The 15,903-nt window shown below is 54.5% G+C and overlaps 1 protein-coding gene across 13 annotated transcripts in view; it reads right to left on the reverse strand.

Moving 5' to 3' along the window:
• AFAP1L2 (actin filament associated protein 1 like 2) overlaps positions 1-15,903 on the reverse strand; it is a 95,300-nt gene that overhangs the window by 19,806 nt on the left and 59,591 nt on the right. For 7 of the 13 annotated variants that reach the window (XM_082721474.1, XM_082721473.1, XM_082721468.1 and 4 more), the window contains exons 3-6: positions 11,881-11,955; positions 10,507-10,601; positions 2,891-2,981; positions 196-279 (exon numbers count right to left, since the gene is read on the reverse strand). In XM_082721474.1, coding sequence (XP_082577600.1) covers positions 196-279; positions 2,891-2,981; positions 10,507-10,601; positions 11,881-11,955 — 345 coding nt within the window. The remainder of the gene's footprint in view (positions 1-195; positions 280-2,890; positions 2,982-10,506; positions 10,602-11,880; positions 11,956-15,903) is intronic. The other 6 variants (XM_082721477.1, XM_082721476.1, XM_082721475.1 and 3 more) reach the window with 1 other exon arrangement.

Here is a 15,903-nt window from a genome sequence, read left to right on the forward strand (position 1 = left end):
GGATGCCGCCAGCAGAGGTCTGTGGAAGGTGGAGCAACCTCTCCTTCTGGAAGGGCAAGACGCGTGTGCACATGCAGGACCCATGCACAAGGCTGGGGAGAGGTCAGAGGCCACCCCCGGGCATGCATCCCATCTCCAAGAGCCAGGCAGCAGGCACAGAGTCACAGGCATTCCAGCTCCGGGGACAAACAGTACCCAAGGTGATCGTGGCGTAAATGACTCCCTCAGGCACCTGCACCCATCTGGGGACTCCAGTGGGGGAAAATCCGCCAGAGTGACCTGTGTGAGATCCAGAAGCACAGAGAAAGGCGAGATGGAGAGAGACAAGGTGAAGAGAGGGACAGACCCAAGCGCAGAGAGAGACACAGAGGAACCCAGATGTGACCACATGGCTGCCTGTCCCCCGGAAGCGAGGACTTTCCCACCAGAGGTGTGGGCTTCTCGGGACCGGTCCCAGCCGGTTCCTTTCCCAGCCCCCACCCCTCCAGAGATGACCAGTAACGACTGCAGTCACCAGTGCAATGTGGATAAAAGTCACTTCAGACTGGCACTTTTAAGAAGCACGCAAGGGTTCTCCGCTCGCTCTCTGAAGAGGATGCTGTGGCCTTCGAGGGTGGCCGAGCCCACACCATTAGGAGCGTAAGCTCCCCACTGACCAGTAATACCCATACTGAACTGCTCACGAGAAAGAGATTCGTGTCGGGTAACTGTGCACTGGGAGGGGGGTTATTTGTTCCAGGAGCTTCCACGAGCGCAGCACGAGACATCACAGGCAAGCAGCTGACCTTTCACGCACGCGGGACTGGCCCTCCCCTCTGCACGGGCCGTCAGGGCGCGGACTCAACTTGCACTTGGAGAGAGGGGCCTGGCCCTTGAGAGCAGTGTGGGGACAAGCAGCTGGGCAACTGGTCTCCTGTGGGAAGTCTACACATCGCTGGTGGCCGAAGGCCATTCCTCCTGCCGTGACCAGCTCTAGCAGCTGGCGGGGGACGGGGTTGGGGGCGGGCAGGGGACACACAGGAACTAAGGGCAGGCCGGCGGATAACATGAGTGAAGCCCTCCCTTGGTGGCCCGTGTGACCAAGTCTCTCCAAGTCATCCTCGGTCCTTGTCCTCGCAGAACAGGAAAGACAACTGACGGCTCGCTACCCGCCTCCTCACAGGGACACCCCAGTCCCAGCTAAAAGCAACATGAATTCACGTCCGGGACAAATGCCGAGAAGCTTGAGTCCACTTGTTTACGATAAGATGAAGTGTCTGCTCCACAAACAGGCCCCCAGGAGTGTCTGGGGTGCAGGCCCGAGCTGGCTCCGGCCACACCCGGGAGAGCAGGGTTTAAGACGCATGGAGGTACCCGCCGTGCTGAGTCACAGCTTCCACCTTCCAGAGGCATCCAGACAGCAGCGCCACACCCTCACCTTGGTCTGAAATCACGGCCCCGTCGGGGACTCGGCAACATCCCACACACTCAGTGGGTTCAAGCGAAGCGAGGTCTGGCCACAAAGCCGGCCTCCCAGAATAAAATAACCTCACTCCAAACAGGTCCTCACCTCCCACACAGTTCCTGGGACTGGAGCAGTAGGTAAAGTGTGAAGAAAGAAGGATCTGACGTGGCTGCAAGGGTCGGGTCCCCTGTGATCTCTGGTCCTGCTCTTTACGGAGCTGGCAGCGCCCCTGCCCGGCCAAGCTGGTTCCTATACCGCGGACCCTCGCCTCTCACATCGGCAAACTGCTTTATGCTTTCAAAGACCTTTCACTCAACAAGGAAGGAAGCTGACTGAGGTGAGAAGGGCAGAGTGAGGGGACCAGAGTCCAGCTGCTTGCGTGCACAGGCCACAACACACTCTCCCAGAATTTGTGGGGCCTTTCTGTCCTATTGAATCCCTACCCCAGGAGCAGTTCTGATCTCACTTGCCCAGGCTGAGCACCACTGGCCGAAGACAGAGGGGTCCAGCGTGAGCCCTGTCCCTGTGGTACAGGGGTCAGTCACTAAGGAACCTCCCCGTGGCTTGCACTCTCGTCAGAAAGAAGCCCAAGTCCTTCCTGTGGCCTGTGGCTGACCCCTTGGTCCCCAACCTCCGTCTCTCCCCTCGCCCTGGCGCCACTGGCCTCCTTGCTGCTCCCGAAGCACGCCGAGAGCCCTCCTGCTTCAGGAGCTCTGCAAGTGCTGTGCAGTCTAGAAAGTTCTTCCAGCAGGTCTCTGGCCTCGTCCATGGCCCACTTCATTCAGGAATCAGCTCAAGGTCATGCTACCAGAGAGCCCCTCCCTACCTCAGAGAACACCCTCTCCCACCCTAACCAGGCCCTGTGTTTTCGATCCTAACACTGTATTACCCATCCCCTGACACAGCCTAGCTTTACCTGTTGTCTGTCTCTCCTCACAGAATCTAAACGCTGGGACTGTGGGCTCTCCTGAGCTCTCCTGAGCTCTCCTGAGCTCTCCTGAGTTCCTGACTCCTAGAAGCACGCATGGCAGACAGAGTGAGCATGGTTAACTATGAGTCCAATGAAAGCCACCCTGGAACGGGCTCTGACTCAGCCTGACCACACTCCCTTTGCTTCCAAGCACCCCTGGGCCAACACGCCTCTCCTCCATCTCATTTCTGTGCTGAATCCAGCACTGTTCGAGTGTCCGGGCAGGAAGAGCGAAAGGATCAGACACAGTAAAGCAGCTGACTGTGGGCCATCCCAAGCCCCTTCTTACAGGCAGGCCTGGGTCTGTGGTGCCGCTCAGCTCTCCACAGAGCAGAGGGCCAAGGCTCTGCGGCCAGTTCTCAACTCTAGCCAGACTCTCTGGAAAGGGCAGCCCAGGCCTCCCTCTGTGTCCAGCACTGGCGTCTGTGCAAGAAGCGGTCGCCCCCTCCAAGCCCCAGCCCTGGCCCAGGGTGTACCATTGAGGGATGCGTCGTACGGCTCAGCCTCTTCATAGTAACCCTCTGGAGACTCGATCTTTGGGATGGAGAGCTGTTTCCGCTCTGGAATCTGTGGAATGAACAAATAAACATTTTCAGATATGATACACTGGGAACGACTTGGCATTAACCCTTTGGGTGGAAGGAGGGAGTCTAGAAGCAAAGAAAAAAAAAAAAACAAAAGATGCCCAGTCGGGAGGGAGACCGTGGAATGCCACGGCTCCCATCAATCACCACGTCCACGGGTTTGCTTCCAGTGAAGGACCTTGCACGTGGTGCTTAACCTTGCCGAGTCTCAGCATTCTCCTCTGCAAAATGAGATTGAAATCCCCCCAACACGCACACAAAACAGCGTTGTGTCCATAATGCGGAATCCCCATAAAGGTCCAGATGGTTTTAGGCTGTTATGGCTTCTAAGTACCATATACTTCCTAAATGACAAGGGCTAATGAAATGCACATGGAGGGAGAGGACCAGGGCTCCAAACCCGAAATTTTTACAGTAAGTTCAATCATTCGGTCAGCAAACACCAGACGGCTCCCGCACCCCAGCTGTGAGGGACACATCCAGATGTTGAGGGGTCAGTCCTGGGGGACAGTCAACTAGGTAGTGGGTGTTCAAGGCCTCCAACCTAGTGCACTGTGAGTCGTGTTCTAGGAAATAAGGTCAAAATTCTGCAGGAACCTGCAGGATGTGGGGGAACATTCACCATCTAGAGGACACGATCTTTGAGCGGAGTCTCGAAGATAACCCCGAGGTTCTTACGGGGTCTAGGGATGAATGAGCACAATTTGAGAAGAAAAAACAATATAGGCAGGCATGTAGAAGCAGAGAGCATGAAATCCTCCATTGGACCATGAAACTCATCTTAGGAGTCACAGCAGGGGAGAAGAGAGGAAGTAGATTGTTACATGAATGTTACTATACGCCGGTCATAAAGGTACAAGGATCCATCCCCACCAGTCTCTGACGTCTCCCCGAATCACGTGAGCCCTCAGGAGGGCTAAGGGAATATTCATAATGAGAGAACAGAAATGGAAAAGTCTTCAGTGCATTCCTCCTTCTGGTTTTGGGGAGTCCTTATGCTGGGAAGGGGAGCTTCAAGTGAAAGTGGTAGGGGGCGCGGAGAAGACGGAAGGAAGGCAGCCAACGGGAAGACCCCACGGGGCCCTGGGCTCAGAGGGACCTCTGGGTCTTGAAGGATCCCCTGCCCTACTGGCAGGAGAAAGGGAGGATCCAGAAACCCCAGCCTCTGAAAATGAGTTTCTTTGAGGGATCTATGACAGAGACAGCTGCCCTGGTCTCAGCCTGGGAGCTGCTGGGCGAGCAGTCAGCCCGGGCTGGGGTCCCCATGGGACAGTACTCAGCAGGAAATGCAAGAGTGCCCACTCCCAGCCTCCTCCAGGGCAGGGCAAGGCCCCTGCGGCTGCTTCAGCAAAACCAGCATCCCAGAGCCGAGTGCGGCCTGGTGGCTAGAGTCTGTTCATATGGACTCTGCAGCAAGTAGAACTTGGTTTCGATCAGGGCTATAAGACTCCAAATATTTAACTGTGAGGATATGACGCCCTCTCTCTCTCTCTCTTTCTCTCCCTGTAAGACAAGAATAAAACCAGGGTTGTCTTGATGGGTTCCCTGAGACAAAACATGACAGGGTTTCACAGCCCCTGGCCCGGATCAAGCACAAGGAGGCTGTCGTCAACATCTGGGAGCCATCCAAGACCTGGGGCAGGGGAGGGGGCCGCAGGAGCCAGGTCACTGGATCACCGTCCGGCAGGTGGGGACAGATTTACCTGCAGAGAGTCGGCAAGGCCAGGCCACAATCTGGGCCCAACACAGGAGCTTCCTCAGTTCATCCGGCCTCACATCAAGAGAGTGGACACAAGACCCCAAGGCAGGCTCCAAGCGGCTCTCGGCCCCCAGAGACGCAATGCCCCATAGGCAGGAAGAAGCAGAGTCCTGCGCTCTTTTCCTGAGCAGATGAGTTGCAGCCCGGGGCGGGGTCCTGGGCCAGGCCGTGCACGCTGCACACAGGGGGCGCCATCAGGAGCTGCCAAGGCATGACCTTGCTGCTTTGCTCCCACAAGCCCAGTGAGCCGGGTCTGCTCATCTCAGCCACTCCCTTGACCACGTCTGAGAAAGGCCTGCCGAGACCCAGCTGTGGTCTGCCGAGAGCCGGCTTCCTGGGGTTCGAGGGGAAAACCTCCTCTCCCCGACCCTTCCCTGGGAAGCAGCAAGGTCCTCAAGGATCGGTCCTGGAGCTCACGTGTCCTAAGCTGGCCCGGCCTCCAGCTCCGGCCTCCAAGAAGCCCCAGCCCCATCAGGTGGTGCAGGGACCCTTGTCTTGGTGAGGAGGTGGATCACCTCCAGAGAGAAGCGCTGAGCACCCAAGCTCCAGGTCCAGCCCGGATTTCTGCTATCAAAACAGGACAATGGGGTTTAGCCTGGGTGGCTCAGGTGGCTAAGCAATGGCTCTCAGCTCAGGTCATGATCCTGGAGGCCCAGGATCGAGTCCCACATCGGGCTCCCTGACCAGCAGGGGGTCTGCTTCTCCCATCTCATGCTCTCCCTCTCCCTCTTATTCTCTCACATATATAAATAAAATCTTTAAAAAAAAAAAAAAAAAGGACAATGGGGGAATGAACCTTTCCTCAGGAGTTCCTCACGGGTCCTTCTCAAGGGGTCCCCTTGTCCTATCTGGGGGTTAGAGCATGAGGGAGTGTTTTCTGAGAGTCTCCTAAGCTTGATGCTATAAAGACACCTATAAATGAAGAGGCAGAATAGGGCCGCAGTCGGAATCCGATCTCCAGGGCTAGGGTTTGAATCCTGCCAAGCTGTGTGACCCCAGGCAACTTACTTGACTTCTCTGAGCCTCAGTTCCTCCACCGCATAATGGGGAGAGAAATACCTGCCCCATGGGGTCCTGTAAGGATTAAATTCTGCCCAGCACTATTATTCAATACATATGAATTTTTACTAACCTAAAAAATATGAAAGTATTAGTGAAGGGAGAAAGGTTGCCTACATACATGTTTAGTAAAGGAAGACCAGCTGTCACCTAAGGGGACGGAGGAGAAGTTTGGTGTCGCCCAAGCTGAAGCCCAAGCTCAGCCTCATTGAAGAAGATAGGCCCCGTCCTCAAGGTCGCTGGGACAAAACCTAAGGGCTTGAGTCAAGTTAAAGGATCAAACAAAGAGGCGCCTGGGTGGCTCAGTGGGTTAAAGCCTCTGCCTTCGGTTCGGGTCATGATCCCAGGGTCCTGGGATCGAGCCCCACATCGGGCTCTCTGTTCAGCAGGGAGCCTGCTTCCCGGTCTTTCTGCCTGCCTCTCTGCCTGCTTGTGATCTCTCTCTCTGTGTCAAATAAATACATAAATTCTTAAAAGTTAAAAAAAAAAAAGGATCAAATAATTCCCCCCAAATTCAGGAGAGAGTCACATAATTACACAGGTGTAATGGCCTGTTCTCTGAAGTCAAAGGAGTGAGAGATGCTAATTTCTCGGGGTTAAGACTAAAGGAGCAGTACTTTAATTATCATCATCATTGTGAGGATCCAGGTTGGAGACAGTAAATGAAGAGGTGGAAGAGATGTGACTTCACAACCGGAAAGAAGGCTCTGAGAACGCACGGGAAGGGGCTGGGAAGAAAGCTGCCCTGCTCAGCACGATTTGCCAGAGGTCTGCAAACTTTAACTGCAAAGGGCCAATAACACATACTTAAGGGATCTGCAGGCCATTTGGGGTCTCTGATCTCAGCTATTCAACTCTGCGAATGCAGAGCAAAAGCATCCATAGATAATACACAACTGAGAAGTATGGCTCTGTACCAATAAAACTTTATTTACAAAAGCAGTGACTGTGGATTTGGCCAGGGGGCTACAGTTTGCAGATTCTGATTGAGATTAGACACAAGAGCTCAAAGAGAAAGGTGACCCGGATGACCTGAGGGGTCTCTGCGGTTACAAGCGACCTGCCCCAACCTGCCCTGTGGAATGTTCCAGGGACAGGGACAGCAGATCCAGCCAGCCCTAGCTCCCTAGACCGACCACAGCAACATCCTCTTGTGGAGTTGGCTGCCTCCCCCCTAGAGCAGCTCACTTAAGCCCAGCGCCAATGCATGTTCAGGCCGCAAGGGAGCTGGGGAGGGGAGGGCTAGGCTAGCCAGGGGCAGAAACAGCGCCAGCAAACATCTGCTTCTCCTACAGTAACCGCAGCACCTGGCCGTGCACACAGCTGCCTGAGTCACCGCTCACGCCCACGAGGTCGCTCCAGACCCCTGGTCGCCTCTCCCATTGTCTGCTACCCCACTGACCCGGGAGGGGACGGAAGGGGACCCAAGCCACCAGAGAGGGAATCAGGGCCTCCTAAGCCTGCCCCAGAGGCCACACTCCTGGCCCAGGCACCGGCTTGGAGGACCCCAGGCAGACATCCGGCTTCTGTTTCAGCCATCAGCAAGCCTAAAGCCAGGCCTCAGGTGCACAAGCTTCACGGCACCCCGAAGCTCTGCGGTCAGGGTGGGAAGGGGCACGGGTTTTCTTGTCTCGGGAAGAGAGGTTACAAGGTCGCTCCAACCTCAAGCCACGCTTGCTCACTCTCTCCCTCCCTCCTGCTCGGATTCTCTCATTCTCCTCCCCCGGAGCCAGAAGACACAGCTGTTTCCCACTCCACCCTGACGCGCTCCTCAGAGGGCTGGGGCCGAAGAGCGAAGGTTGCCAGACTTGACCAGAGGAGGCCTGAGGGAGGTCGGGCGTGTGTGCGCGGGAGGCCAAGAACTCACTTACTCCGCACCTTGCTCACTTGGCCCGTGGGAGTCCCCTACTGTCGGGTGTGGGCACCCCAAACAGGACAAGGAGGGACCCAGGAAGGGCAGCAGTCAGGTCAGGAGCCCCTGTCATTCTCGGCAGGGAAACCCCACAAGGACGAGGGTAACATCAGCCTGCCTGGTGGAACCCTCCCTGGGGCCGGGACTGCGTCCACGGGAGCAACCGCCTCACGCCTGAAGGGCCCCCAGGGGCGGTGTTATTTTTGGGTGGTGACAGGGTTTCTCTCAAGGGCTGATACGAGCCTCTCTGGGCCCCAAAAGGCCCCACAGTCACGGCCAACACAAGAAGCCTATTCTAGGGGAGGCCACCTGCTCTGGTCTTGTTCGGAGTTCCCGGGGCTCCTATCACAGGGCCCTTGGGACCTGCGTAAGAGCCAGCAACTCCGGAGTCAGGTTCCCAGCAGCCGCCGGGATCAGGGTGGCCTGATTCTCACTAGCACCTGGTCCCGGGCCTCCTCCCCTGCCACCACCACCCCCACCACGCCCGCAAAGCAATTTCCAGAGCAAGCCAGTGCCCCCCCCAGGACTTGGTGCCCATGACCCTGGCCTGGTGGGTGCCTCCTGGCGCAGGTGTTGGCCCAGAAGCAGCTGCCCCAGGTGGGTTACGGTAGGCCCCATTGGCCCTTCTGCTACCCAGGAGCTAACAGCCCTGATCAGAATCCGATGCTGAGTTCCTGAAAGCTCCAGCTCAGAGCAGCTGCCTCCCCTCCCTGACCCACCTGGCAATGCCTGAAACACACCAGGTAAACCAGAGCATCGCCCATTGGTTTGTGCAGGGGCTAAGTAAGGGTCTGGCCTGGAGGGGCCGCACCCCCTCTCCTCAGTCCTGGAGCTGAAAGTGAGGGGAGCCTGCGGCTGGGAGAACAGAACGGACGCCTTCCCTCTGCTGCAAGAAGGGCTTCCAGCAGCCGGGCCGCAGAAGGGCCTGGAAACCGAGAACCTGCACTCAGACCTGGGCCCTGCTACATCCCAGAGGCGGGCCCCTGGCTGGTTCTTTTAACTGGGCCTGTTTCTTCATATAGAAACAGTGACAGAAGTCTGCACCTCTAGACACATGGTGGGGAGGACCATGTCTGTGTGCATCGGGGTGGCTAGCTACTCTGGTGTGGCCGTCCCCTGCTTTGTCAGCATCCTGGGGACACCAGGACCTCAGGCTCAGGCCATCAAGTCTCACCCAGCCTGAGATGAAGAGTCTCTGTGAGCTGTCTCCCAGAGGGAGGGCTTCGCGAAGTGGGATGCTGTCCCAGGCATTCCAGAACAGCCTGCCAGCTGTGAGAGCAGCCTGAGGAGCCTGGCCACCTCCAGGAAGGCGTGGATGGAGGGGGCCAGGCTGGGGTCGGCCTCGGCAGGAACCCGAGCCCACAGATCTGTCCCTGGGTGGCATGGTAGGAGCTCAGTGCTCACAGATTTGCACAGCTTCCTGCTGGCGCTGAACCCAGGACCTTGCTGCCCATAGAAAGAAATCCTTCCCACTTCCTGACCCAAGGACCTGCTACCTATAGAAATCCTTCCCACTTCTCGCCTTGTACCTCCCAGGAAACCTCCCTGACCAGGTCCTAGACAGGAAAGAACTTGGGTGCAAATTCTGGTTCTGTCGTTATCCGTGTGTACAATATTCAGCCACTATAAACTTGCCGATTCTTGGTTTCCTCGCCCATTAAATATAAACACAGCTGCCCGCCTCCCTGAATGCTGACCTAGTATGCTATGCACGGCCTTAGCCTGTCAAGCAAGACTTCTTAGGAGACAGAGATTCATTCTTTCAAAGACCGGGAAACGAAGGGCCAGAGACCTTAAATGACTTGCTCAAGTTCAAAGAGCTCGTACCTGGCAGCACTGAGATCTAAACCCAGGTCTGTAGCGTTCCATAATTCACTCCATCCATCCCTCCGTCCATGAACAAATACATGCACATGGCCTACTGTGTGCAGACACGGGCCAGGAAGCAGTAAACGAGAGACACTCTCCCCATCCTGGGCAGCTCACGTCTGGTCGGGGAGGCAAATAGTCTTAACGGTGGTGAGTGCCATGGAGGGGTCACTGGCCATGGGGCAGACAGTAGCGGGGGACGGAGGTGTGACGTCTCATGTATCAGGGCAAGGAAAGCCTGTCTGTGAAAGCCTGCGAGGTGAGGAGGTGGCCAGCCACTGAAGAGTCGGGGTCCACAAAGGACCAAGACCCTGAGGCAACACCGATATGTGGTCCCATCCTGGGACAGGAGCCCAGTGAGGAGCAAGTGCACTGAGGCTGGAGATGCAGCTGGGCGCCAGGCTGTGTAGACCGTGTAGGCTGTGGGGCTGGGTTAAGGAACACGGATTTTTTTCCCCCCTAAGTTTAATGAAAGCCTTTGGCAGGTCTGAAGCAGGAAGTGCAAAGCGATATGATTCACATTCCTAGAAGTTCGCTGCGGCCTGAACTGGGGACCACGGGTCAACATGGCACCCCTCGCATGGTGCTGGAGGGAGCCCGGTAGAGCCTCAAACACATGGCGGCATTTGATGAAGCCAACGAGCTCCCTGCATCTCCCACTCCCATAAGCCTTAGTGGCCTGAGTACTGCGGTCCTGGGCAATGACGTCACCCGCAGGCGGGCATTCTTCAGTTCTGTCTCTCCCAGCGCCTTGCCCCATGTTCTGCACACAGTATGTGTGCACACAGAAGGCGCACACAGTAGGTGCTCAGAAAATGCCAGCCACGTCGGGGACTGACGCCTGTGAAAACAACTGATATTTTACAGAGGCCCCAGTCAGGACATCAGGGGTCTCCGGTGAACACTTACGATCTTGGGTGGCGGGAGGTCTGGAAGACTCTTCTGTGGGGCCAGAGAGTGCTGGCCAGGCTCCCCGTTGGCCAGTGGGTTCTGCTCCTCGGTTGCTGTGGGCAGCGAAGAGAAGGCTTCGGTGAGGGGTGCCCAGTCTCCCAGCATTATCCCTCCCATGATCCGGGGATGTCTGGTCACGTGGACCATGAGATCTATTTGAGCAGGTGTTAATTACCCAGGTGGGCGGTCCCAGGGGCCAATGTGGTATTTTGGCCAAGAATAGTGCCTCAGCCGGGGCAGATTCCTCAGAAGGAACTGGTTTGGGGTTTCCGGCAGGCTCTGCACCGTCTCTTCCACTTGCCCTCTGCCAAAAATGGCCCAGCCACAGAGCTTTAGGCAGCAGGGAAGCTGTTCCCAGTCCCAACCCTGTGATTACGGCTCTTTCCATCCCAGAAGGGAAACGACCCTGGGCACAGTGGCAGCTGGCCTGTCAGTCATTTCTGCTGAGCCCCAGGCTTGGCTGTGGAACAGAAGGTGCCAAAGCCACATGGGAGGACTGGCCACCAGCCCTCGGCGCACCTGCCTGATGGTTTCAGCCAGCAGCCCAGTCAGCCCCAGGACAGACAGACTCAGACAGATTTGACCTCTGGGCTTGTGTGGCTGGCAGCTGAAGCCAAGCCTTGGACAGGACCGAGGGCCCCACAGTGTTGCGTTCCCACCTCTTGCTAAGCCTCTGCATTTCGGTCACAGGCTGGGGAGTTGGGAGATGGGGCTTCTAATCCCCTCTCCTCAGCAGCACGGCAGCTCTGCAGATGCTGGGCCTCCCTGAGGTCCTGCCAGACCTCCTGAAGTCTTCAGAGAAAAGGAGAGCCAGACAGAGCAGAAGAGGGAGATGTCATGGAAGACACAGTATGTCCTTCCAATGTAAGATACAATGTTCTGCCGAGAGAGCACCTTGAGCAAAACTTTTAATTAAGGCAGGTGCAGGCATCAGCGTTTCGGTCCTGTTACCCACCCCCACCCCCACACCCATACAATCCAGACTTCTATCAAAAGATATAAAGCTGGAGCATGGAATCAGCACCACACAACGGCTGCTTTCCTAGAACACCTGACCGTGACTTCCTACTCCTGGGATGATGCTGGGAAACGCTGAGACTTTAGGGCTTTATCCACGAAGGGGACATGAGACCTTTAAGAGGCAAGGCGGTGGCTTGATGGAATGTCCCAAAATACATCAACCCGAAATACCATCAGCCAAAATGTGAGTGCCAGAAATAACTCCACTGGGCTGTCTGGTGCTGGCTGGGAGGAAGCGGGGCGGGGAATGGGACCAAAGCTTATGCTTCCCCCTCCCGGAAGCCGGCCGAGATTAGCAGTGCCAGCCTCTACCTTTGCCTTGGGACTCCGCATTCTGCTGCTTGTTGACGGTCACTTTGTTCATATAAATGTACTCCTCATCAGAACCTGCAGAGGGAGGATGGAAGACAAAGGTTTCATAGGATTCCACAATGGGAAATGGCTCTAGAGAGAAACAGTGTCCCCCGAGAGACGGTCATTAGCCTGGGTTCCAGTAAAAGCATACAACATTTTGACTTGATTGAAAGAGTCCATTAAAGAGTTGACAAATTTCCAAAAACAGAAAGGCCAAGCTGCTGACTGTGAATTTTCTGGCTTGAGGGTGAGGGGGGGCGGGGGCGGGAGAGGGAGAGAGCAAAGACAGGAACAGAAGGGCAACGTCAGGAATGAGAGCGGAAGGGCACCCGCCCCTCAAAGGTCTACCCCATATCCCGCCAAGCAGATTTCTCTGGGTTTTCTAGCATTTCATTTAAATCGTAAAATATTTCTGGTGATTTTATTTATTCATTAGAGAGCGAGAGCACAAGCAGCGGGGAGGGAGAGGGAGCAGCAGACTCCCTGCTGAGCAGGGAGCACACGACTGGGCTTCATCCAAGGACCCTGGGATCTTGACCTGAGGCAAAGGCAGATGCTTAACAAGCTGAGCCACCCTAGTGCCTAAAATCATTTCTGTGTGGGCTACCTTTCCAGTGCCTGCCTGGGCAGAGATATGATGGTCTCCTAACACTGCTCAGTTTATGCCCCCAAAGACCCTTTCTTCAGAAGACAGCTCATCCAAATGCTTCTCCTCTTAGAAATCCTCCTGCATTTCCTTATTTGCCCCTTAATTTGCATTTCCTAGAAACTTGTGTCTCCACTGGAGACCATGTCCCCGAGTGAAAGGACCCGAGTCAATCCCCAGGTGAAGGAAGCAGCTCAGGGTCAGACTCACGCCACCAGAGCCTTGGAAACCCAGAAGAAGCACCCAGCCAGAGGTGTCTTCTGCCATCGGTCTGCAGGACCACCACCCCAGCCAGCACCAGGCCCTGCCAGGACCCGTCAGCAACACCACCGCAGCCAGCTGGAGTTCATGCGAGGGAACTATGAGGTCTAAATGTAGCTAGCTAGCCACAACTGGTAGCCTTCCACTCAGTGAGAGCCAGAGTGGTCAGAACCCTCCCCAGAGGAGAGCACACAGAAAAGGGCTCTGCAGGAGTCGGGGGCAGCAAGCTCAGGCATTAATCGTGTAATTCAGAGCAGAAGAGCTAACTCACCGGCCCTGTCTGCCTAGCACGGAAAACAAGGGTGATGCACACTGCCTGTTTTTACCGAACTCTTAAGTTTCCAAGAGAACGAAACACAAATATTAAGGAACTTAAAAAAGTTAATCCTATAACTAAAAAAGATTAAAAATGACAGTCAAAACCATGAGGAATGGCTCAAAGGCTCGATAATGGGAAAAGTTGGGGAAAAAAAAATCACACATCAGCATGAACAACAGCAGTCACCTTTAACAACAAATGGATTACTAGAGGGTGTGTCAGTTGGCACAGACATTTTGGAAGAGATTTGTATTCGTGTTCGTATTCTTTTTTTTTTTTTTTCCAAGTGCTCATCACCTTTAACCCAGTATTTCCACTGCCAGAAATTTATCCTAAAGATAAACTCTAGCATGTAAACAAAGTTTTATTTGAGGATGTTTATTGTAATGTTGTAGGAGTTTTGCTTTTTTTAAGATTTTATTTATTTGAGAGAAGGAGGGAGAGAGAGCACAAGTGAGGGGGTAGGGTAGAGGGAGAGGGAGGAGCAGGCTCCCTGCTGAGCGGGCCCCTGGGATCATGAACTGAGCTGAGGGCAGATGCGCAATCAACTGAGCTATCCAGGTGTCCCTGTATGAGGTTTCTTTTAAATTAAAAAACCTAAGGGCGTCTGGGTGGCTCGGTGGGTTGGGCCTCCGCCTTCAGCTCAGGTCATAATCTCAGGGTCCTGGGATCGAGCCCTGCATCAGGCTCTGCTCCGCGGGGAGCCTGCCTCCCTCCCTTCTCTCTCTGCCTGCCTCTCCGCCTACTTGTGATCTCTGTCTGTCAAATAAATAAATAGAATCTTTAATAAAAAAATAATAAATTATAAAACCTAATGCCACTAACCAGAGACTAGCTGAATGTCACGGTTCATCCACCCGTGGACACTACCCAATTGCGAAAAATATCAAAGTAGCTCTAGGTCCACAATTAGAGATATCCAACACTTAAAGAATCAGGTTTCAGAATAGCCAAAAAAGAAAAATATGGGAACTGTCAGCACATGGAAATGTGCACAGGCAGCAATTCTAAATGTAAAAATAACGTAAAGCAGAATACAGAGGCAAACCACGACTACATAAAAATATTCAGATGATACCGATAAAGCTCAAAATAGGAACTGAAGGCATGTAAACAGCGCAATGTTAATCTCATGTTCATTTTTTTTTTCTTACTGTTGACTAAACCCACATTCTTGTAAAAAAAAAAAAAAAAGGCAAGATACTATTGTCATTGTTTTAACTGATAGATTCCGGGCAGGTGTTTTCTCCCCAAGATGGCAGCTTGTAAATTACAGAGAAAACGCATAGCACCGGCCCCTTCTCGAGGCTGTCTCCTGCTCTTGGCTGCTCTGCTGCAGGCCACGTGGTTGATCAGGTTTTGATTCTCGGGGTAGCTAATTCAGGACCATCCAGGTTGGTAAGTAAGAGCCTCCCAGGACCATCTGCGATCCTGGGAAATGCCCAGTGAACTTGGCCCTATAACGGGGCATGACTGAGCTGTCCTATGTCTGGCAGGTGGTAGCCTCGGTTGGAGAATTTTCTATCATTCTCTCATTCATTTTCAGAAGTGCACTGAGCACCCGGCCCTATGCGAGGTGCTGGGCAGACGGCACAGAATGAAATAGAAGACACTGTTTCTACCTTTGTGACCTAACATGGGTGGGGGAAACAGATCCTCTCCAGACAGTCAACACAAGCAGGTAGGGAATGACAACAGCACAGGTGGGGTTGGAAAGGAGAGCTCAGTGTGCCCTGAGTAAGCACATGACTCCTGGGGAATGACCCTTGTGTGAAGGAGGTGGTCTTTCCCAGAGAACGGGAGGGGCAGGAAGGAAGGACAGGGACCCTCTTTGCTACAGTTGGATAGACAGGACATCAGCAGATTTCCCATCTGAAGGGCTCTCCCGACACTTTCCCAGACTCTCTGAGCAGGGCACTGGGAGATCCACAGCCCTCTCAGGTGAAAACAGGAACAAAGAGTAATCTCCTGTAAACAAAACTCAAACAAACCCTGCCTTGACCTCACCATGCAGATGAAAGGCACAGAGAGCAGAAACTTCTTGTTACGCCCATACAATAAAAGATCAGAAAACCCAAATTTGGAAAGGGTAAACACATATAGTCTCTCTCTCTCTCTCTCTCTCTCTCTCTCTCTCTCGGTCTCATACTCTGCCCAAAAGGTGTGGGAGTAAACAACAGCTCAGCCAGTGTAGACCACAGACTATCTCAAAATGATCAGCCTGCCTCCACCTACAAGTCCCATCAAGCTGAGCTAATTCTCTGGAACGTACACAGCAAGAAGGGCCTTGGAGGCTGGGGAGGAGGACAGATGCTTTGATTTCAGGGACTCGGGATTCTGTCCCGTGCAGCACGATTTCAGTGGTGCAGATGAGTCTGGAATATGGGGCAAGGCCGGGAAGACAGCGGTTAGGGCTGCCTGCCCAGCCCCCAGCCACTCGCAGCCATGTGCCTAGAAGAGGAGACTCTCCAGCAGAGAAGACGAAGACAACTCTCTCATAGACTTGGGGTAGGAACGAGGTGGCACCACCCATGTCATTTCATACACTAAGCCCCATGCTGGGGCAGAGTAGGTGCACAAAAGCTGTTTGCTGCTGCTCTGACCACTCTGCGAGCTAAGACAGAGCAAAGAGGACCGGAATGGACACCATTCCACCACACCAACAGGAGTGGCAGCCGCAGGTCTCAGTAAGGCTGTGCACGCACTTCCGGTGGTCTGAGTGGTGCACTGGGGGCCATTCACGTCGGGGCGCCTC

Source organism: Mustela nivalis (assembly GCF_964662115.1).
Source record: "Mustela nivalis genome assembly, chromosome: 2".
Classification (NCBI taxonomy): Eukaryota; Metazoa; Chordata; class Mammalia; order Carnivora; family Mustelidae; genus Mustela; species Mustela nivalis.